Source organism: Capra hircus, chromosome 17 (genome assembly GCF_001704415.2).
Source record: "Capra hircus breed San Clemente chromosome 17, ASM170441v1, whole genome shotgun sequence".
In the NCBI taxonomy this organism is placed as follows: domain Eukaryota; kingdom Metazoa; phylum Chordata; class Mammalia; order Artiodactyla; family Bovidae; genus Capra; species Capra hircus.
This window is the reverse complement of record NC_030824.1, coordinates 3,418,169-3,443,441: the sequence shown is the minus strand read 5'-3', so window position 1 is coordinate 3,443,441 and position 25,273 is coordinate 3,418,169. Positions and strand designations below refer to the sequence as shown.

At 38.1% G+C, this 25,273-nt stretch overlaps 1 protein-coding gene across 3 annotated transcripts in view; it reads right to left on the bottom strand.

Moving 5' to 3' along the window:
- Positions 1-25,273, bottom strand: part of TTC28 (tetratricopeptide repeat domain 28) — a 574,371-nt gene that overhangs the window by 253,563 nt on the left and 295,535 nt on the right. For all 3 annotated transcript variants that reach the window (XM_018061050.1, XM_018061051.1, XM_018061052.1), the window contains 3 exons: positions 24,134-24,281; positions 15,450-15,722; positions 14,421-14,551 (listed from right to left, as the gene is read on the bottom strand). In XM_018061050.1, coding sequence (XP_017916539.1) covers positions 14,421-14,551; positions 15,450-15,722; positions 24,134-24,281 — 552 coding nt within the window. The remainder of the gene's footprint in view (positions 1-14,420; positions 14,552-15,449; positions 15,723-24,133; positions 24,282-25,273) is intronic.

The following is a 25,273-nucleotide window of genomic DNA, read 5'->3' as shown; positions in this document are numbered from 1 at the left end:
AACTTCTTCACTCTCTACTTTCACTGTCATCAAGAGGTTTTTGAGTTCCTTTTCACTTTCTGCCATAAGGGTGGTGCCATCTGCATATCTGAGGTTATTGACATTTCTCCCAGCAATCTTGATTCCAGCTTGTGCTTCTTCCAGTCCAGCGTTTCTCATGATGTACTCTGCATAGAAGTTAAATAAGCAGGGTGACAATATTCAGCCTTGACGTACTCCTTTTCCTATTTGGAACCAGTCTGTTGTTCCATGTCCAGTTCTAACTGCTGCTTCCTGACCTACATACAGATTTCTCAAGAGGCAGGTCAGGTGGTCTGGTATTCCCATCTCTTTCAGAATTTTCCACAGTGTATTGTGATCCACACAGTCAAAGGCTTTGGCATAGTCAATCAAGCAGAAATAGATGTTTTTCTGGAACTCTCTCTCTTTTTCCATGATCCAGCAGATGTTGGCAATTTGATCTCTGGTTCCTCTGCCTTTTCTAAAACCAGCTTGAACATCAGGAAGTTCACGGTTCATGTATTGCTGAAGCCAGGTTTGGAGAATTTTGAGCATTACTTTACTAGCGTGTGAGATGAGTGCACCTGTGCTCAGTCGTGTCCAACTCTTGGCAACTCCATGGACGGCAGCCCGCCAGACTCCTCTGTCCATGGAATTTTCCAGGCAAGAATACTGCAGTGGGTTGCTATTTCTTCCTCCAGGGTCCTCCTTTTTACTCACTGCTTAATATATCTTCAAATTACCCCATTTGGGGGGTTCAAAGACTCTCAAGAATGACACAGTCTTAAAAATAGAAGCTTCAGTTTATAGAGAGTCCCTTGGACTGCAAGGAGATCCAACCAGTCCATTCTAAAGGAGATCAATCCTGGGTGTTCATTGGAAGGACTGATGCTGAAGCTGAAACTCCAATACTCTGGCCACCTGATGCGAAGAGATGACCCATTTGAAAAGACCCTGATGCTGGGAAAGATTGAGGGCAGGAGGAGAAGGGGACAATAGAGGATGAGATGGTTGGATGGCATCACCAACTCAATGGACATGGGTTTGGGTAGACTCCAGGAGTTGGAGGCCTGGCGTGTTGTGGTTCATTGGGTCGCAGAGAGTTGGACATGACTGAGTGACTGAACTGAACTGATAGCTTATGAAGTAACTAAGGTATTCACGGCCAGGCTGGGAATTTGATCATAAAAAAAATATCTGCTTCGATAAGGAACCAATTTTAAACATAAGCAAAACAAAAAGTATTTAAAGAGGGAAAGAATTGTTTATTAAGAGTAATGAGAGAGAGAGAATGGAGTGCCGAAGAGGCTAGTAAGGAGCATTAGGAAATGAGTAACTTGATAAGATGGTTCTGAAGGAAGAAACAGACGGGGCTGGACTCCGTCTTAGGCCAGGCTGCGAACATTAGGCTACACGCATGGTCACCCTCCCAATGGACTCTGAACTTTGTGCCCGGTGTCTATAGAAATGGCATACCAATGGAAAACCAGACCCCCAATAAAAGAGCCTCAGGACTTGGACTTGGACTCTCCATTGCCTAAAAGAATATGCTAATTATCTCCGTAACAGAACAAAGTCATAAATTCCATTATGTTTATCAGGATACGACTACAGTCCTATTGATAAATGTCCACTGTTTATCTAGTCTTGTGACACACGAATCATGGGTTAACTTTGATCGTATCTCTTTTTTACCTTGTTCAGACTAGTTTCAAGGAATCTGGGGAGGTGGGGTTGAGCAAGTACACTTTGGGTATATAAGGTTTTCACAAAAACTGGTCTGGTTCCTTGGCTAAGAGGAGACTCTGCCTTGGGCCCACCAGTGTAATAAACTGCGCTCCATTATCTGCATTGTCCTTCTGAGTGAGTTTGTTTCCCGGAACATGTGGCTACAACAGTTCAAGAAAATATAGTATCTTAAACTTCACAGTAAGGGACCCACTTGTGATACATGTGAACACTTATCAATCACTAGGAGAACAAGAACTGTAAAACAGGGTAGACTACTCAGGATACATTATGTATCTGTATAAGAAATTCTACATTTCTAGACGAACTTACAGAGAATCCATCAATCAGGTGTAAAAGCTTTGGCAAAGGCCTTCCCCACCTCATGTTATATTTCACTTGGAACAAAGAGAGGGCCCTTAAAGTATTAATAAATTCCCACCACCACCGTAAGTTTGCCTAAAGCAATAAAATCAGTACGTGGTTTGTGATACAGACTGTTAATAAAGCAATCTTACTGATTTGGCAGTTCTTTTTTCCTAATCATTTTCTGACAAGACCTCAAATGCAGTAAAAGTGGCTTTATAACTGAACAATGTTAGAAACCAGAAACCCAATACAGGCTTTACAGGTACTGAATATTCTTCCATTCCAATAATTTAGTAAAGGAAACCCTTATCAGACTCTGCTAAGCTTTGGGGAAGAGTCACTGTTAGAAATATTCATACTTGACCTTATAATTGTTCTTATATGAAAATGCCCTTTTCTTCTTCTCCTTTATGAAAGAAAGCACTCCAGCTGCTTTTTAGAGACAGTAAAGGTATGTCCCAGGTGGCCTAGTGGTTAAAGAACCCGCCAATGCAGGAGACATAAGAGATGCAGCTTCAGTCCCTGGGTCAGAAAGATCCCCTGGAGGAGGAAATGGCAACTCACTCCAGTATTCCTGCCTGGAGAATCCCACAGACAGAGGGGCCTAGCAGGCTACAGTCACCAGGAGCCAGACACGACTGAAGCGACTGAGTACAGCATGCACAGAGGTATTCTGCACTAGAGCAAAAGGTAACAGGTTTCTAATCTATTGGGGGTGAACAGGAAACTTAGAAATAAATTTTTTTTTCAAATTAGGCTGTCTACCACTCTACTCTCTTATAATACTGAGATGGTGAAAACATTAAATAGATGGGGTATAAGGTGGGAGCCAGAAAATTTGGTCTGGAAAGGCTGGCCATGTGCTTCAGATCCTCTAGCTGAAGCAGCTCTGGACTGCAGCAAAGCAAAGAAGCTGATACTCAGAAAGTAACAGGTTTCAGAGGACGGTTTCATTGATGGCTAAGAAATCAACAAAATACAGAGTGCTTTTATTACAGGAACACTTCAAATGTATCAGCACGCAAATCTTGGTTAGCCTAAGCCACTGGGATCAAGCTATAAAGTATCAAAGGAAAAATAAGTAATTCACTGATTTGGATTCAGGAAAGAGAGGGACCTTAACTGGTAATAAGATTTCATTGGATAAATAGGCAAAGCGAGGATACCATCAAGTATACACAGTAACCAGAACTTCTCTAACAGCTTTTGTGGCTAGAGGAGGAGGATGAAGGTGATGAGGACGGTGGTGGCAACTCCTGCAGCTTACCAACTGACCACATGCTGTATGCTAAAAACTGTGATAAACATTTTATTGTGTATTATCCCTATTTTAGGCTTTGGGATACTGAAGCTTAAAGAAATGTAAGTAATGTACTCAATGTCATATAACCAGGTAAATGTCAGAGTGAGAACCCAATTGAACAGACATTCGATCTTAATCACATTCTGCTCATAATTTTGATCAGCATAGTCAATTCCTTCTGTGCTGAACACCTCTGGAGAATTGGGGAATGCTTATTGTCTTAAGGAGTTATTCATCCTATAACCATTATTGCCCACGGTTTGTCTAGTGAAAGTGAAGTCGCTCCGTCGTGTCCGACTCATTGCGATTCCATGGACTGTAGCTCGCCAGGCTCCTCCGCCCATGGGATTATCCAGGCAAGAGTACTGGAGTGGGTTGCCATTTCCTTCTCCAGGTTTGTCTAGTAAAACCTCCTAAAAGATATAGTTAAAGTAAAAATTGAGGCTTAACTAATTACCACAAATTCTAAATAGAATCAGTTGAATTAAATGATTAATTAGTGAAGTGCTATAGGAGACCAAAATGGTAAAAAGAAAAAAAAAAAAAAAGATTCTTAGGACTCTCAACCTCTTATCCTTCAGGAAAGGCCCAAAGACATGCTGTAATATACCTCCAGAAACCAGCAGACACCTGGCTAGTGAGTCTGCAGGAGAATGTAGATTAAGGAATAAAAGCAGCAAGTAATTCAATGGTGATTTCTTTGGGACATGATTTCTTTGGGACGTGATTTCTCTGTAGAAAAGGAGAACTTTGAGATTCATATGTGTTTTACGATAATTAGAGAAAAGTGCTTTTATTCAGGGGGAATAAAAGATTCTGATTACTGCTTTGAGAACTGATTTTTTTTCTCCCAATAGTGAACTAAAGTTGAAAATAAGAAAGGATTCCTAATTTGGATCATCTGTACCAGTGGAGGGGAAGGGTATTGTATTACAATCTATTTTCATCAGATTTTAATTGTTCTAACCCACAATAACATAAAATTAAACAAATCTCAGTGATGTCCTTACAAAATTAAAAAGGACTGCAGGAAATTACGGTTTCTGTTGTTGTGTTTGTTTTGGAAATTACCTTTTTAAAAACTGGACACACAGGATAAAAATTCATTTCAGCCAGGATTAATGAATGATTTGTACCAAAAATCTATTCCAGTGTGTTCTAGCAGAACACACTTCATGTTGTATTCCAAGGCTGTGATTCTGACACTTAATTGTCTGTGGGGCCTAAAGAAAAATCATTCATACTCTTTAAGTGTTCATTTTCTCATCTATAAAAGAGAAATAGGATCAGTAACTTGCTTCACTTCCCGAAGTTTCCATGGTCCCTAGAACACATAAATTCAAAGGTAAAAATCAAGTAAGTGCAAGTTAATCTGGCAGCTATCCTGTCAGGACAGTTCACCATCATCCTGGAAAGACAGTGTCTCAACGCCACACACTGTCCGAGTACCTTCAGGAACCACAGCACTCACACTCCTCTCAGCCCTCACGTGGCACTGCAGTCTCCTCTGTGTCAGAGTCTACCTGTCTCTGAGTCCTTTGACTCTTTATGCTTGCATCTCTCAGCTCTCATGGGAAGTATATGCAGTATATGCATAACCAAGCAAAAGGCATTTGGTATAGCCCAGGGAGCCTGTCTCTCTGCAAACTTACTCAACTTTATCAAGCAATACAAAAATCCATTCTGGAAACCTAAAAACATGCTCTGGGGTTTTGTGACAAGAAAATACTATATAAGGCAATAAGAAATGTATTTGGAAATAGTAAACATTAATCACATATATATATAATAATTAGTTATCGTTGATAATCATTTCAAATAACTAGGACTCAGTTAACATTCTACAAATTGTATCATTATACAGAAGATACTTGACAAATTTAGGACCTTTAGAAGTAAACTGCCACACAATGCCCAAAAAAAAAAAAACTATTCCTAAATATAATAGCTTTAAGCAATTTACTGTTGATCTTAGGCCAAGCCACTTCATTTCTATAGGCTTCCTATTCCTTAAGATAAAAAAGAGGACTAGATCTGGTGATTTTTAGTAAATGATATAAAGTACTTTTTTCATGGGGCCTATATCTTAGTCCCTGCCCTATTCTATCTCCTTTTGTGACAGAGGAAGAGGTGGCTCCCCATAGACAGTGCTGCAAGAAGAGGCCACTGGCCATGCAGTCAAGGTGAGCACGCCCAACCTCACTGATGCAGAGATGATACCACCACTCCCTCCTTCCACTCAGACCAAAGATCCTTCTACTTTATTTAGTTCTCCTTAATCTAAAATAACCATATGTGGCTAATGGCTACTGCCTGGGGCAATATGACTCTAAAAGTCATCTGATCTGATTTTTCTGTTTATAGACAGTGAACCAGCAACCAAGAGTTTCCAGAAGAGGTCTGTCCATGATACATAGCTGCTGGTGGCAAAACCAGGACTCAAACTGAGATCTCCCAATTCTAGTCTGAAACTCCTGCTACCCTGAAGAGAAAGAGAATGCAAAATGTTATAGCTGGAAGAGGACAACCAAAAATATAATGGATGAGTGATGATAAATCAAACTTGAAAAAATTATAGCCAGAAAAAATGGAAAAGCTGAGGGCACAAAGATTTGCAAACACATCATACGTTACATACACATACACACATATTCACTGGGTGTGCCCATTTCTTTTGACGTAGTAACTATTTTGCCAGGAGGAGAAAAAGAGCTTTTAATAACTCATTACAGGCCCAAAAGGTCTGACTTAGCCAATTTACACAAAGAGCACAATCAAGAAATTCATGTCTTATCTCCATTCTCCACCAAACGTCTACTTTCCAAGTCCTACAGTCTTCAGTGATTTGCTGAGTTACAGCTTAACGCTCTTATTTGTTTCTCAAAAGCCTGTAAGATACACACATCACTGGCAAGGTTGCCAAGCATTCGCCTCCTGAACTTAATATTTCCTCTGAGGATATGGCTCTCTGCTAAAATGGAATGCTTTTCACCTTTTAACCCACTCTCCTGTACTACTGAAAGTAAAATTATTACCTCTCTGCATTCCTTCTTTGTCTGTCTCTCTCAAACACATGCCACCCCCCGCCCCACAAACCTTTGCATGGATCTCACACTAGGGCTACTAATATACTAATATACACAGTGTAGAAAATGTCTGCAAAAAGGTCCAAGAAAAACAGCATTGTTTTCAGAGAAAGTGCTGTTCACTATGATGTCATAAAAAATCATCTAATTAATTTCCTGTAGTTACATCCTGAAAGAAATCCAGAAGGCTCAATCTTCTCACAAAGTCAAGTGGCCTCTTTGGGGAGACACTAACTGTTCCTGTGAACCCACAGGTGTCATAAGCTGATAAGGATTACAATTTACCTTTAATCTTCAAAATCACAAACAGTGAAATTTCATTCTAAAAGATCTTTAATGTGGGAGGCATTATGAAAATATAAAAAGTATCCTCATTAAATGTATATTTTAGATTTTAGTTACTGAGAGCAAAGAAAAAAAATGAGTAAAGGTATCAATATTAGGTATCAATATTCCTAAACCCAGTAATCTCCTGGGCTTCATAAAGTTCCCTCTCCAGATCTGAGTGAACAAAGACCAGCATTTACAAGAGCCAAGGAGAGAACACACTGTACCCACTGCACAGCCTCAGTGCTCTTCCTCCAGGCGACAAGCATTCGCCAGTACAGGGCTGGAACACTGCAGGAGGTCTGCCAGATTTGCACTCCTTGAGGGCAGGAGTAATGGCAGATTCAGCTTTACACCCAAAGGTATTATAGCACTGGGCACCCAGTAATCACCTGGTAAGCATGCTTTGAATGAATTAATTAATAAATGAGATAATATAAGTGAGTTATCCTTTCCCCCCAGAAGCTGCCAGTTAATAATGTCAGAAGACCGTATTACAAACAAACAATCAATAAACACCATAACTGAGGTACCACTAAGGGCTACCGTCTGCCAAACAATTTGAAAAAAATCTAAAAATTAATGTGACGTGCTAATGGGTTTAAAATATCCCCTGCGGTGATCATTGGGGAAACCCCTTTAACTTAAAGTATGTATTAATACCTGTTGATCCAGCAATCCCACTTGTCACACACTACTCTCGTCCTAAATGTATATAAAAAGACTTGTAAAAGGTCTTTTCTCCTGCAGCCATGTTTGTAAAAGGAAAAACAAACCTCCCTGAACATTCCACCAGCAGATGAATGGCATATTCATAATACATATACTACAAAGAAGTTCAAAAGAACACGGTTGATCTGTATGTTCTAACATGAAAAGAGGTTCAAGACTATTAAGTGAAAAAATCATTTGGAAAACAGTATCATATTCCCATCCAGAAAAACAAAGCTGTAATAGAAAATAGCTAGAGCCATGGTGTATAATACAAACATAATAATTTAAACTTTCTAGCAACCACAGAAAGAGATAAAAGAAAAAGAAAATTAACTTTAATAACATTTTATTTAACTCAATGTATCTAAAATATTATGACTATATTGCCATCAATATGCAAACTTAGTAATGAAATACTCAACATTCTTTTTTCATTCTAAGTCTTCAAAGTCCAGTGCGTATTTTGCATTTATGGCACATCTCAGTTGAAAGCACACACATTTTAAATGCTCAACAGCCACATGTATCAGTGGCTACCAAAGCAGATGGCATAGGTCTAAATGATACACTTCAAACTGGTAACAGTGATCACTTCTGGAATGGATTGTGTTTTAATCTTTTACATCAATAACTAACTCATATATTACTTATGTGATGGTAAAAACACAATAGCAAAAAACCAAGCAGTATGGGAAAATGGGTGGCTGAACAAACATACCTATTCCAAGGGTTAAAGAACATCCAGCTAGAAAAGGGGGGACCAGGGAAAAATAAAATGTAACAATATCATTTATAATAACACACCCAGGTGTGTGCATGCATACATGTACACACACACACAATACCTAAGGATAAAACTAAAGAAAGATATACAATAGTTCTATATTGAAAACTATAAAACATTGCTGGAAGAGATTTTATAAGACCTAATAAACGAAGAAACATACCATGTCCATGGACTATGAAATTCAAATATATTTATAGATTCAATGCTATCCCAATCAAAATTTCAGCAGGATGTTTGAGTGAAGGGAGGGGGACTATAAGCTGATTCTAAGACATATATATGTTTTATATATTTATGTGCTGTATGCTCAGTCATGCAGTCTTGTTGGACTCTTTGAGGCCCCATGGACTGTAGCCCACCAGGCTCCTCTGGCCATGACATTTTCCAGGAAAAAATACTGGAGTGGGTTGCCATTTCCTCCTCCAGGGGATCTTCCTGACCCAGGGATTAAACCTGCATCTCCTGTGTCTCCTATACTTGCAGGCAGATTCTTTACCCTTGAGCCACCCGACATATATATGAATGTAAAGAACCTGGAATGGCCAAAATAATTTTGAGGAACAAAGCTATAAGAATTTCTAGAGTTAATAACAAGCTATAGTAATTAAGTAATATGCTACTGTCATAAAGATAGACTAACAGACCAATAGCACACAGCACCTTGTCTCTGACAAAAGTGGCACACAGCGCAATCCTGTGAATACTCGGTGCTGGGGCAACTGGGTATTCATATTGGGGGAACTGAAGTTTGATACCTGCGCCAACCCAAACACAAAAGTAAACTCCAGGTGGCAGCAGAGCAAAATGTCAAGGTAAGACAATAAAGCCTCATGACCTTGGGATACACAAACATTGTCTTAAACAGGACACAAAAGGCACTAGCCATTAAAAAGAAAAAGGATTGGTAAACTGGCTTTCACCAATATTTGTATAATATTGGATAGATAAGAACAGAAACTGAGAAAGAGCTTTAGTGAGCAGAGACAATTCAAACAAACCTGGATGACAGAAAACATTGCTGAGGTGTCAAGGAAAAGATCTATGCAGAGGAACCATAATAAGAAAAGACACAGAGGCTAAAGTATAAGGCACTTTTAACAAAGTGTGGCAAATGGACTTATATGAACAGATTACAAGGTGTCTGACACACAGAGCAGTTGAAGAAAAGTTATAGAAGAAGATTATGGAGGAATTTGGACTTTATCTTAAAGGCAACAAAAAGTTGTCAAAGGCTTTTTAAGCAGGAAAATTACATGATCTGAAATGAATTTTAGAAGGGTAACTCAAAGAGCTCTGTCAATGACGGTTCAGAAAAAGAAGAAACTAGTATCAGGGCAGAGCTAAAACAGATTTCACAAATTAGAGTACTTAGATAGTCCAGTGCGACAAGAGGTGTGCAGAGCTCCTAACAGTACTTTTTCTAAGAGTGTCCAGTTTACCTATCTGGGGGAAAACAATTTTACACTACAATAAAAACTGATCTTATACAGGATATGCAACATTCATATGAATTATTTAAATGATAATGACAATGATAATGCCCATAATAATGCTTTTTGTGAATCCTTACTATGGCTCAGTAAGGAAATGGCAACCCACTCCAGTACACTTGCATGGAAAATTTCATGGACAGAGGAGCCTGACAGGCTACAGTCTATGGGATCACAAAGAGTTGGACACGACTGAGTGACTAACACAACAATCCCTTATATTGCTGATGATAAAACTTGGTACAACTACTTTGGAAAACTGGTAAAAATCATAATAAATCTGAACATACACATAACCAAACATTTAACAGATGTTAAGTGCTAATGTTTACCTAAAGATATATGTCTATAGTAACTTTTCCATAACAGCCAAAAATTGGAAACAACTCACATGTCCATCACACTTAGAAGAGTTATGTAAGTTTTAGGGACATACTAATAAGTGGCCAAGCCAACATTCAGTCCCAAGTCTGTCTAATAACTAAGTTCACACTCTTGGCCACTACACCATACTTGAAAAAAGTTAAATTCTTATGGCAGTAGCTTCAGGCTACAATCACAGATTCAGGTAGTAGACACCCTCTCTTCTTTGCTTGGAGGAGAGCACCTGTTAAAAAGTACAGAAAGTTCTGAGAGGAGGCTACTGCAACAGTCCAGACAAGATGATATGGCAGAAGGAAGGCACCAGAAAAGAGATTTCTTTTCTTTTTTTTTTTATTTTACTTTATTTTACAATACTGTATTGAATTTGCCATATATCAACATGAACCCACCATGGGTGTACACGTGTTCTTTTATAGAAAGAAGAGAACCCAGTAACAAATCAAACATGCGAGTGAGGTGGCTTGAGCAAGAGGACAAATGGTGACAGCAGAAGTCAGCACTGATCGAGGGCTAAGTCAGGCATATTAAACTGAAGACGGGTGTCCAGGATGTATTTGGATAAAGAAATATGAAGCCCAGGAGAGAAATCAGACTGATAAAAAATAAAACAAAAACTCCCAAGTCATCAGCATAAGTGTATATCAGATTTCCTGAATAAAGAATAACATTTCTAAAACAATGTAACTCATGCACTCTTCTGACAATTAATATTAGCTCACAGGAAGGTCTCTGCGGCTACCTGAAATTTATTTTGCAACTGCTAACACAGATAGAAGGCTAGTTAGAATGAAAGTGCCTGCTCTCTCCTATTGAATATCTGAGAATAGTTGTACAAAAGAAAAACATACTGCTCTTTAAGGTAAGTGGACAGTGGTTTCAGGCTGCTTCTTGTTACTTGGTAAAACCTTAAAATGCATTATAGCAAAGATGTAAGAGGCAGAAAGATGCAGCTTGGTTTTCTCACCAGTCATAGTATTTAAGTGGTTAATCTCTGCTTCAAAAGGCAGCTTCCCGTACTTTATTTCAATATCAAAACAATGCAAAAGGAAACCCAGGATATAATTCAAGGTCACAGACACAATGTAAGAGGAGGATAATCATTAAAAAGTACATCCTCCAAACTTTTTATACTCAAAGGGTATGATTGCTTTGGGGGTAAGAGTTCTCAAAGTTCTAACCAGTGCAATAATTAAAAGAAAAGAAAAAGTAGGGGTATAACATAAGGATAGAAATGTACAAAACTATCATTATTTGCAAAAAGTCTGCATTACAAGAAAATCTAAGGAAATCAACAAAAAAAACCATGAGCTATGATGAGAGAATTTTTGCATGGTCAATTATAAAATCTGCAAAGTAAACAGCTTTTCTATATGCCATTAGTAACTAATTTTTAGGAAAGACACAATGAAAACATATCCCATTTCCAACAGTATATATTAAATATCTACACACCCCAAAAATGTAGATCAGTGAGCGGTATAAAAGAGTGAATGAAAGAACAGACCAGGCTCTTAAATAGAAGATCAGCCATTAAAACTACATCAATTTATCCATAACTAACATGTAAATTTAATAGTTTCAGTAAATACCACAATAGGAGAGTCTCCAAAATTTGACAAAATGATTTTAAAATTCATTTGGGGGGAGATGGAGAGACAAGAATATCCTAGACATTAAGAATAACAATGATGATAAGGGGTTTGTAGTATATGAAAAATATAGAGCCACAGTAAATAAAACTAGAACACAAATTGCCCAATAGCTCAGCAGAATGATACAGCAATGTCAAAAATCATATCAATATAAAATAACCAATATTGCAATAGAAAATAGTTTGAAAATTAAAAATCTTTATAAAAGAAAAATTTTTTAATAGTCAACCCAATAGCAAGCAGAGAAATATAAATCAAAAAATAACATACCACTTTTAAATACGAAGCTGACCTTTTAGTTTTAACAATAATGCCTACTGTTAGCTTTTATCCACTGTTTGTAGAACTGAAATAGATACAGCCCTTCTGAGAGCAATTTAGCAATACATATCAGAAGTCTTAATGTTCCAAGTAAGCCCATTTAAGCAAAGGAAATAACGAAGATATGTTCAAAGATTGATCTACAAACGTGTTTTTCTGGATTTTACAACCAAACAATCTGAAACAAACTAAACATGTAACAGCGCGTGTGTGCCGTCACTTGAGTCATGTCTGACTCTTTGCAATCTGATGGACTGTACTGGAGCCCACCAGGCTCCTCTGTCCATGGGAGCATACGGGAGGGGGGTGCCATGCCCTCCAGGGAATCTTCCCGACCCAGGGCTTGAACCCGTGTCTTTTACGTCTCCTGCATTGGCAGGTGGGTTCTTTACCACTAGTACCACCTGGGAAGCCTGTATAACACTAGGGAGATAGATTAAATGCATGATGATAAAAGACCTTCATTTAATAAAACGAAGACCATTTAATAAAATGAAGAAATGTTTAAAATTAAGAGTAAAATGTTTTCATGTATAATATTTATGTAATTAGATACAACTAATATATATCACATTTTTTAAAAACCAAGAATCTGTGACTATATACATGATATATATATAATAGAATGGTTGAAAATATCTGTTTTAGACCTCATATGCCAATTTCTACATCTCTCTCCGAGGCCAGCTTGAGTTCTGCCTGTTTCACAGAGCTTCCTCAAGTCTATGTCACTTTCTGCCTCCTTGGGAAGGACAGAATCTTGGCAGTGAATTAGGATGCTTTCCTTTTTTAATACCTATCACAACCCTCTGCCCCTAATTAAGTCTTTCTAATCTATCCAATAATTGGGCTAATATATACATCTCAAAGGTTAGGAAAACAGGGTATAAACCCAGCTCTTGACATACTTACAGCTATCTGTCCCTACACTAAATGGCCCTATCTAGATACCTATACTATTTTAGTTTTTAAACCTGCCTTAACTTCTTAATGCTATCAGTATATTTGTCTCTAGAAAGCTGAGCCCTGTTTTTCATCCTTTTAACATCAAGAAATCAGATCATCTGGCTTATAAGGATTGCTTGTAAACTAAGAGTAAATAGGCAAAGAGAAAAGTGTGTAGGCAACTCTCTTGAGAATAAAACTGCCAAAATGTCATGGCCCTTGGTAGCTTTCCAAGGCTTTTATCTGATACTCATGGATGAGAGAGACTTTGTAGAAGTCCAGCATTCCCAAGGGGAGATTCCAGCATGCCACTAAAGTAAAGGCTTTTTTTCTTTACCGTTCCTTGCTAATACCTGACTGTGTTCTAGAGAAATGAAGATCCTGGGTCATTTAAATAATATAATTAATCTCCATAATGTCCTACAGTGAAATTCTAAGATACAAATGTAACTAAACTTATTTCCCACCATATAGATTAATTCATAAATTTACTGTTGCCTCAGCTATTAACCTTCTCTTTCTCATTTATAATATTATATTACTATTACCATTTATGGAATTCCAGGTACCATGTTAGGTACTTTACATACATTATTTATAATCCTATCACAACTGTGTACAGAATGAATGGAATCAGCATTTTCTGAATAAGAAATAAGAGGCAAAGAGAAGTTAAACAATAACTTCCCCCAAATCCCCGAGCCAGGATGAATTGCAGCAGGCATTCAAATCTGGGTCTGTCTCCCGCCAAACCCCACCCTCTTTCCACTCTGCAGGGACCATCATGAGCATCTACTAGACAACAAGTCTCTAAGAATTTTACATTTCATTTATCTAGAGAAGACTAAGGTGATATTTCTCTGTCATTATAATTCAGCTCTCTTGATGAGACTGAATATGTCTCTATCACCAGAGTAAAAATCCACCAAAGAAACGGCGTGAAGGATTCGCAGCAATAATACTCCATCTCTGACAAAGCCTCATGTGTGCTTCCTTAATTTAATGGACACACCATACTGATACAGCTTTTGGCTAGTTTTACACATATCCACAGCACATGTGAAGCGCGTAAGAACACTGCATCTGACAAGCTATTAGATCCTGAGGTCAGAAGCCAAGTCTCATTTATCTTTATATCCCCAAGCCCTGTATGTGGCAGGTGTCCAACACCTCTTTGTTGATGAAAGCTAGAAGCAATGATTATCAACTTCTGAAAGTAATATATTAAGATGATTAAAACATTTTGAGCATCAAAAAAGAAAAATATCCCATGTTTCAAACAAACTGGTTTTGGTCTGCATGTAAACTTCCTACCTCTCGATCCTTGAGTTTCATGGCAAGCACCAACTGATGCCTGTGGTTAGTGAGAGCCTCCCGGTAATTTCCTTTGGAGAAGAATGCAGAGCCCAGGTTCCCATGAGCTCGGCATTCTCCTGTCTGGTCACCTGAATTGGGTTTAAAAAAAAAAAAGAGAATATTCTCTAAGTTACAGCATTATTTATAATATATAAAGGCCATCTTAACTTGAGAGCCACAGGTTTACTAGTTAAAATTTCATCTTTTTTTTTTTCTTCCTCTAAAAGACTCCATGTGGGAAGTTATGATCCTAGAAGTTAAACCTCTGGACAATCGTTATTGATGTTATAACATATAACTGCAGTCAGGGACACAAATTTCCTGGAAATGAGAGGTCACTGCTTTGGTTCTGAACAACCATCATCTTGTTGGTTGACTCCAAGCCTATTATATGTTGCTTCTTTACAAGTATGCTAATGGAAGACTCACCACATCTCTTCTCTTACTGCAATCTTCCAAGACCTTAAATAATCAATGTGATGATTATCATAAACAACCTTTTTTTTTTTTTTAATGAGGAAATGGCAGCAGAGAGAGGTTGGGCAACTTGCCAAAAGTCACACAAGCTAGTAAGTAGCAGAGTCAAGATTCTAAACTCAGCAGTCTGGTTCCTCAGTCCACACTCCAAACCACTGCTCTCCACTGTCTACTCCAACAAAATGATGGCGCATTCTTGTAGGCAAAAATGTAAATTTAAGTGAAAGATCCCACAAATACTACCATTTGAGATATTAAATCAGTGAGCTCGCATCTCTGAGAAGGCAATGTGTATGTTCATCCATATCTTTTGTCCTTTTGGAACCTTGATACCTTGTTAAATGAAAAGTCCTAAAGACTTGAGTACTCTCAAATATGGAATGTTCTAGAGGTAGAATCACTTTTCACTGCACATGCTTTCATTGCACATTTCAATCCCATTCACGTCAGGTTAATCCGTTTTCTTCATTTCCTTTCTGCACTCAAATAAAGGAGAAAAACATACTCTACCTAAGGTCTTGGCTACATCCAAGTCCTGCTGCATGTATCCAGTGCTCTTCTCTGTGTTCCCGAGAGACCAGTAAGCACTGCTCAGTGCGGAGAAAACGGAGCCTCTCAGCTTGAGGCTGCAGGTGCCAATCTTCAGAGCGGCTTCTAAGACAACCACAGAGGCCCCGTGATGGCCAGCTGTCAGGAGCTCCTGCCCAACCACAGAGACAACCACAAAGGGGCTCTTGTCCAGTTTCATTTTCTGAAGCTGCTGATAAGTGGGCTCGAGGGAGTCTGAAGAAAAACAAAAGAAAACAGAGAATGCAGGAGAATACACAAAACAACCCTTTCTAATACGCTCTAGAAACAACGGTTTCTCAAACTTTCTATGGTCCGTTTCAGGTACAAACTCTTCAAGCTTTTCATCCAGCTACAGCCTCACTGTCCACTCATTCACATGACTGGACAACACCATCAGTCCAGCAATTTCCTTACTTCAATCTCACAGGCGTACGCCACACTCTTCCTCTCTTCTGGTCTTTCTTTGATTAGGACCCATCACTTTCCCTGAATAGTTCTCTCTTCTCTGACCTTCTGACCTCTCAAAGTACTACAGGTACATCACTCAAGTCCCACCGCTACCATATCTAAGCAGACCTCAGAGATGCTGTGGGTCTGCCTCCAGACCATTGCAACAGAGCGAATGTCACAATAAAGCAAATCGCATGCAATGTTTGGCTTCCACGCATATCAAAGTTATGTCTACACTATACTGTAGTCTATTAGGTGAGCAATGGCATTGTGTCTAAAAAATCCCATTAATTAAAAATACTTTACTGCTAAAAAACGCTAACCATCATTTGAGCCTTCAGTGATGCAATAGCAACATCAAAATTAACAGATCACAGACCACCAGAACAACTACAACAATAATGAAAAAGTTTGAAATATTGCAAGAATTGTCAAAGTGTGACACAGAGACATGAAGTGAGCAAATGCTGTTAGAAAAATGGCACCAATAGACTCACTCAATGCAGGGTTGACGCAGACCTTCCATTTGTTAAAAAAAAAAAAAGAAAGTATCTGTGAAGCACAATAAAGCGAATGCACTAATACGAGGTATGCCTGCATTACCCCAGGTCCTCCCGCCCACATTAATCTTTGTATCTAAACTTCTGATCTATTTTTATAGTTAGTATTGCAGTTTGGCCCTTAATCTTTTTAGAGATGTTTCACGTGTGTTAATTTTTAAAATATTTTCCAAGCTAAATCTGAAGACCACTATAGGACTGTTTAATACTTTATTATAAACCATTTCTCTATAGGTGAAAGCTCCTAACACATCTGGCATTCAATGAATGAAATGTTTGTTAAACCTGAATCTGAATGACTGATTAATAAACTCTGTCCACCTTTTTCCCTAGAAGATATAAAAGCAGCTCTCTCAACAAATAGCCATCATCCTCACTGGCAACCCAGTGTACCCTGCTGTTACTGAGACTAGCATGACCACATAAAAAAGTACTATCAATTTCTATTGTGATGACAAATGAAACCATAAAGAAATCATCTGAGTTTACTAAGGTAAGATGAAAAACAAAATTAATGTTTAGCTTGTTTTCTTTTCATGTGGTGGAAAGGACATAGATTAGGGGTCAGGAAGCCACAAGGAGATTCTTTCCATGTGAAGCTAGGTTTCAAAGTGGATGACCTTTAAGTTTCTTCTTCCTCTTCTCCTCTTTTTTCCAAAGACAATCGCAGAGCTAATGACTATAACCCTACAGTGAGGTAGCACTTACAACACTTTTGTTGTTAGCTTCCCTGAAAGACTGTTTCACATTAGTTGTTCCACTGTGCCTATGTTAAAAGAAAAAAAAAAAAACTATTAAAAGGTTGGTCTCTTTAAATTGTGAATCTCTCAGCCAACAGTACTGCATTAAAATGTAATTTTTACAATTTATGACTTCAAATCTCCACTCACTATGGAGCTCTCGTCTGAATCAACATTACCACGGAAACCTCGAAACCTACTGGTGCCTAGAGCATTTTTTTCCCTTCAATCAGATCACTAAACAGAGAACAAAGAACATTTTTACACCTGTCAAGATGCAAGCAGTGCACAAAACCAGTAAACCCTTGCTAACCAATAGGGTTAAACACAGGCAAAGAATCCAGGAATTGCTGGAACAGGAAAAGAACAATGCCATACTCAAACAACTGGGAGCAGAATTTTGGTGGTACCCACTGGACTCAGCAGCCAGTGATGAGCATATTAGCACACCACTGGCCAATCAGCTGGAGCGAAAATAACAATTTTAGAGCTGAAAAGAACTTGAAACCACCCTTTAATTTAGAAATGAAGAATCTGAGTATTTAAGTAATTCATGCAAGGGCAGACAGCTTGGGACAGAGCCACAAGAACCCATTGCAGGATTTTAAGTTCAGGCTCTCTGATACCATACCACACAACATTCTTAGTTGTCCATACAAGAAATCAATTAGAGCTGATTTTAAGTGGAGAAGAAAGGTACCGAGAGGCTACTGGGAAGGGGATGTGGGTTCAATCCCTGGTCAGGGAGCTAAGATTCCAAATGCCTTGCAGCCAAAAAACCAAAACATAGAACAAAAGCACTGATATAACAAATTCACTTAAGATAAAAAAAAAAAAACAAACTGTATAGGCTGGATTAGGTGATTTATAAGGTTTCATCCCAACTCTACTATTCTACAATTCTAATTCGTATCCTACAATAAACTTAGGCTGTTAGCAAAAGGACTAATTGTGTGATTTTCTCAGGCTAGATGGAACAGAGATTTGGCAGCCTGTAAAGATATTTTTCTTTACAGAAATTATGCATAATACATAAAATATCCAATGTCAAAACAACTTCATAAGAATGTAAAAGTACTTTGCAACAATCACTGAACACTAGTTATGCGCTTTCAAAATGTAAAGGCTTTAAGAATTTAAGATAAACAAAGTTTTATTTCCTCACACTTGAAAAACTTGAAGGAATGTAGTATTCAATAAAAGCTAGTAACAGGCAAATAATCATACTCAGTTAAAAGATATGCTATATTTATTTCATCAGTACTGCATATTTATTCACCTATTAACATCTGTGAATTTGAGATTTATTATCCATGAACTCCCACTTCCTTAGTGGCTCAATGGTATAGAATCTGCCTGTCAATGCAGGAGATGTGGGTTCAATCCTTGGGTAGAGAAGATCCCCTGGAGAAGGAAATAGTTATCTACTCCAATATTCTTGCCTGGGAAATCCCATGGACAGAGGAGCCTGGCAGGCTGCAGCTCACAGGGTCACGAAGAGTCAGACACGATTGAAACGACTAAACAACAGCAACAATCCATGAACTCAATGGCGCCTTACAATGGTTGGTTATTTCTATATCTGTGCTGTGCTTAGTTGGTCAGTCTGTTCAACTTTTTGTGACCCCATGAACTATAGCCCACCAGGTTTCTCTGTCCATGGGGATTCTCCAGGCAAGAATAATAGAGTGGGTTGCCATGCCTGCCTCTAGGGGATCTTCCCAACCCAGGGATCGAACCCAGGTCTCCTGCATTGCAGGCAGATTCTTTACCATTTGAGCCACCAGGGAAGTCCAATTCTATGTCTAAAAGTGAAGTGTTAGTCGCTCAGCCGTGTCTGACTCTGCGATCACATGGACTATAGTCCACCAGGCTCCTCTGTTCATGGGATTCTCCAGGCAATAATACTGGAGTGGGTTGCCATGCCCTTCTCCAGGGGATCTTCCTGATGAAGGGATCGAACCCAGGTCTCCCACACTGCAAGCGGATACTTTACTGTCTGAGCCATCTGGAGTTGATTTTCTTAATGATATGTAAAATAAAGATACAACCTTCAATCCAGATTTCTCAGAACTGGTAGGATATGCTATAGGACCCCTGAGGAGAAGGTAGGCAGGTCCCAGGTAGGTCTGAGAATGCTTTCTGGAGGTAGTGATATCTGAACAGAAACTGGAGCTATGAGAAACCAGTGTTTCCCAGGAACTGCACATAGTTTTAGCTGGGAGTATCTTAGTGATGAGACTAAAAGAGATAAGATCTTTTATACTAAAGCAGTTGGCCTTTATCCTGCAGGCAAAAGGGAAAATGTAGAATTATGAATAAGAGAATGACAGATCACATTTACATTGTAGAAAATTCATTCTGGAAGGAAAGTAAAAGCAGGGACTGGAAAGAAGCCTGGAAAGTCAGTTGGAGGAAAAGTCCTATATTTGCAATGACAAAGCAGATGGAAAATAAGAGATAAATTTAAGACATATTTAGAATTTTAAAAATCTACAGAATTGAGGAATAAATGTGTTAACAGGTACAATGCCTTATTCCAAAGTGATGATATTCTACTGACTGTCTCCTATGAATCATTCTTAAGGTAACTGAAATTGTACAGACTTCAATCTATCCCAGGTACTAAGAAGACATTCTGGAGCCTTCCATTTTATCTTTATAACATTTAATTACCATAAATGACTAAGAGGGCTTCAACTTTCCTAAAAACCTGGTGATATCACTACCAATTACTATTGGATACAATGTAACACTGAACTGCAAATTCAGAAGGGCGGGGTAGGGAGGGGAACAATCTTGGAATGAATCTCCAGAACAGGGATCCAGAGAGAACAGCAACTGCTAACACATAAGAAGGCAAGCAAAGTGTAATGAGAGTAAAGTACTGCCCGCAAACAAAGTTTAGAGGTAAGGTTCATAATATTAACTTAATTTTAATTTCTATCTTTTCTTAAGCAAATTCCTTATAGAGGAAACTAAGTTAAAGATCACCGGGCACGTCACAAAAAGGACAAATACTGTGTGATTCCACTTACGTGAGGCACCTTGGGAGTCACCAGGAGCTGGGGTAGGGTGAGGAGGGAGGAGGAGTTATTGTTTAAACAGGTACAAAGTGTCAATCTGAGAGGATGAAAATCTGGAGACAGATGAAGGGCTGGCTGCACAACCTTGTGAGTATACTTAACACCACACAACTGCACAACTAAAAATGGTCAATTAGATGTTATGCATATTTTACCACAATTGAAAAAAAAAAAAAAAGAGCTTTGGTTCATACTAAAAGGAAAACTTAACCCTGCTCAAAAAAAGAAAAAGAAAAACTGACACATTTAGCTAAGTCACTTCATATTTTTCTGGGTTCACTTATGAATTTATTTATATCCTACTTCATTCCAAAAGGATTCAAAGACCTTCTAAAGAAATAAGGCAGAAGACATGGTAGTCAGAGTGAGGGGAAAGTGGAGTAAGGAAAATTCATCTTAAAGACTGTTAAATCCTGGCACACTTCTTTAAGGTAGCCAGGACACTGGGTTCTACTGCTTCACAGAGGACAAAGCAGAAGAATCAAGAATCACTTTAGGCTTTCCCAGACCTTTTAAATAAAAATACACTAACACTGAGGCAAAAGGCAGTTTTTCCAGGAACCGAGTGCTTAGCAAGAGGATCGTGTGTGCTGTGCAGTGTTTGTTCCACAGCCACAGCGCAAAGACAAGAGCAAGCTTCTCACCACCGCGACTTCTCTCTCCAGGAGGAGACGCACCACACTGGGGGGTAGGTGTCCTAAAGGGGCCTGCCTTTACGTGCCAGGGCTTGATTCTCAAAACGACAGTACAAGCTACTCGTTCTCATGCCCCTTTTACAGATACCAACCAAGGGGCAGAGAAAGGAAGAACCTTGCCCAGTCAATAGGAGAACAGATGGCAGTGCTGGGATCAGAGTCCCAGTCTTTTCAGGAAAAGTCAGTTCTGTTTTGTTTTCAACGTTTCAGAAACAGGCTATCTATGAAAAGTGACTGCCTTCTAAAAAAAAATCAGACAAAAAGAGTTCTCAAGGGTGGACAATCAGGTAAATAAAAGGTGAGCCCCAATTTGACTATGAGAGAAAAGCTTATACACATTCAAGCCATTTTCCACCAGTACATCATAAAAATCAGCTTCCTGGATCCTCTGAAGCTGAAAGAAACACCACGACAGGTGATAGCCCATAAATGTAATAGTGTTTAGATTACCGAATTAACAAGAGGGGAGAAAATATACACAAGAGAACCCTCAGCAAGAAGCAGCCCTGCCGTCTTTAGAGGAACAAATAAAGGTAAACTCCATCTCACTTTGTAATTGTATTATTAAATATGTGGTTGGCAGCAGGACTATGTGACACTATCCAAATCTGCACAAACATTTATAAGATATAATGAACTGAAATTGCTGCAAGACAATCTAAAAAAGAAAAATGGAAAATAGTAAAAGGACAATTTGAGAGTCATGAAAAAGTCTCCCTTTATATTAATACTTATATTTGTGTATTTTCATAAATGATTTAAGGGAAATACATTACATACACAGTGATGTAAATATATTTACAAGAAAAATAGATAATCTCATATCTGGTTGGTAAGCATGAATGAAACCATAAAAATAAAGTAAAAAAGACAATGCAATTATCAAAATAGGGAACAATATTTTAAAAAATCAAGGAAGTTTCGATGTGGATTAATAGAACGTAGTTATTTGGGAACAAGGGTATATTATCCCTATCCTTTAAATAAAACAACAACAACAACAAACTTGAAACTTCCCCCAAAGGCCAAATGACAAGAATGCTATGCACAAAGGGGGAGCTTTGTTTGCTTACAGAAGCACTTGAACAAGGGAGTCTCCATGTTGCATTTCAGATTCATTTTGCATTTCAAAATAAAAACAATGGACACAGATCAGACCTACACGTAAAGCATCCTGGGCCACACAGCTACTCAACAATGGCAGAAACTAAAAAAAAAAAAAAAGCAAAAACAATGGCAGAAACTGAGAACACTGAAGGAGATTAAAATAAACAGTGGCCAAAAAATGGGCAGCAAATAATGACAGATTTGTGAATTATAATCGTATGACAGAGAGGTCATTAAGATGTGCAATGATAAACAGAACAATGCTGTGTAAAGCAACAGTCTTTCTATACAGTGTTGATAAGAAAAGCCCACCTGGAACAGATACAGTGGTAAAGGCAATGTCAAAAATAAATGACATAAGTCATTTTAAGGATAAAGAAGAAAATACTGAAGTGCTCCAGGCACCTGTAAGATGCAGCTTTCTCCAGGGTCGCCCTTAGGTCACTCTGTAAGATGCGAAAGAACATGGCACAGAAAACCCTAAGGGGGACAGCAGCACTGAGCTATTTCTTGCAGTGCAGAGATTTGTTTACATTTACCTAAATAAGTTGCTTCAAAGGCAAACTGGTAAGTATGATTCTGCTGACCTCAACACATTCACTCCAGTGTTCTAAAGGCAGCCCCAGAAATACTTCAGAATAAAGGGATATCATGAACTAAATAAAAAATGATCTATGTAAATTACTTGCAGAGGGATACAGGGAGAGAATGAGAAAATACTAGAAAAACAGAAAGGAGAGAAAGAGATTGATTTTCGTTGTTGCTGTCCATCTCCCCTCCCTCCCTTCCCACTCCTGGCACTCCAAAGTGCGTCTGCTCTAAGTCAGAGTTTATTAACAGCAGGTCCCCCAGTGGGAGAAGCCATTAGGTTCCTGCAGCAAAGACTCAGCTTTGTATGGGGTTATAAAATCGCAAGAAGAGAGGTTTCCTTACCACTTTTTTTCTAAAACATGAAATCTTCGCTTTCAGGAAAAGTATTTTTTATAGCTATGAATTGCTCAGAAACCATATGAGTACCATGTAGTTCATCAAACTTTTACTTAGCACATAAATATTTTGAGCCAAGTATCAAACTAGCCAGTATATTAAAATTATCTAATGCTGCAAATATTTTCAAAACTAAATAAATTACCTAATGATACTGCCATCCAGGTTTTTAGGTTCACTCAAAAACACACCATGTCAGAGGCGAAAACAGAGTTTTGCTTGACATCATGTAGTTAGTATGGGACATCATCAGCATCAACCTGCCTTAGTGTCTCCATCATTCCACAAAGATATACACAGGTATACACTTTTAGCCCAATCCTCCCAAGAATTCTTTCCACAAAAATCTATGTTCCTCAAACAGAAGTCAATCTGATCTGAGCATTAGAACACCTCCAACCTTCACAGTACTATTTTCAATCTATTGTTCCAGAACACCAATTGGTATAACACAGAAGTAATACAGGTAAAAACCACATATCTACTTATTTTTCTCTTTCCTTTTAATTCAACATAATCTTTTAATGTTCTTCTGAAAAATGTTGGACATAGCCTACAGTTAGATCCATATTTCCTCTTAAGAAATGTCTAATGTATTCTCTCATTTGTTTATTTCTAGATGGCATACTGGTCCAGCTGAGCAGATCAATTTACTACCAGAGGTGTTTTGTTTTAGAGGTAGAGAATCTGACAAGTACAAAAAACATAAGGATTCTTTACATAACCCTAAAATCCAGAGAGGTTGTATAGCTAGTTAATGAAAAATTCAAAATATAATCTAGGTCCACAAAGTTCCAGACAAGTGGCCTTACCACCATCCCACCGTGCCTCATTAATGTCAGCTATTGATAGTGATTTCCAATTTTCCTCTGTCTAAAATATCCAACCTTAGCTAATATGATAACCTATCAATTCTCAATGCCTGAGTCAAAAATCTTCAAAGATTAGAAACGTTCTGACTCAAATTAGTGTTGGAACAAATACTTTTATCATATTTACCTCTCATGGGAGATTTCATGGCTGCTTCTACCATCCCCACCAGAAGCTGGAGACTCTTGGGGTCCTGAGCCAACCCAGATGCAAAGGCTGCCAGGGCATCGGCATGACGTCCGAGGTACTGGAGGGCAACACCCTGTCGGAAGTATGCCTGGAAATAAACAAAAGATAATGCACATATTACTTATACACTAGGCTCCACCAGGCTGAGGAGGATTCTTAACTAGAACAACAGCTCGGCAGAACTAAGATTGATGTGATCTCAGTTCAGAAACCTAGTGAAGAGTTTGTAATCAAATTTGACTTCTCTGAATATCATAAAATGTAAGCATACTTCTTTCAGGAACGTTATATTTAAAACTTTCATTCTTTTCACTTCTAGAACATATTAATTTTATCACATTCTTTGGTACTTATTCACATAGTATGTAATATTTTACCATTTTTTGATGATTTTAAAAACCTTTTACCCCAATTTAATAGCATAAGCTCCTCAAGAACAGGGGTTTGGAGATTTCTTTACATCTCACCAAAGTATCTGGTACAGTGCAAGACAAATGAGAGACACTCCAATTTCACTTATTTTGTTTTATCCTCATTAATTAAAGGAATATATCAGCATGTGATTAGTATTAAGATAATTGTAATGATGAGTAACACAACATGGCTACATTTAATGCAGTGTTTCATACATAGTATTTTAAAACCATTATTTAAAATACATGTGCTTTGCTTAGAAACAAAATAAGATTGCTGTTGTTTGCATCGTTTAATTGGATTAGTTTAAAAACTGGCTTTATCAACTATAAATAAAAGAAAACATTCCTCCTTCCAGCTAATTACAGAAAGGGCCAGAAAATTAATAAAATATTTAAACTTCATAATGATCATAAGAACTTATAAGTTTAATTCGAACACAGAGTAAAATCAAGTAAATGATCAAAGTGTTACAAGTATATAACCAGCAAAGGACTTTGAACCTGATTACATAGCACATAAAACTGACATATTATTAATGCATTCATTGTTTATATGACATCTGCTTCTAAAATATTTGGCCTATTTAAATACTTTTACAATACTCTATGCTTGTAACACAAATGTAACTTTTTCATCCAATATCTTTTTCAATTGCAACAAATT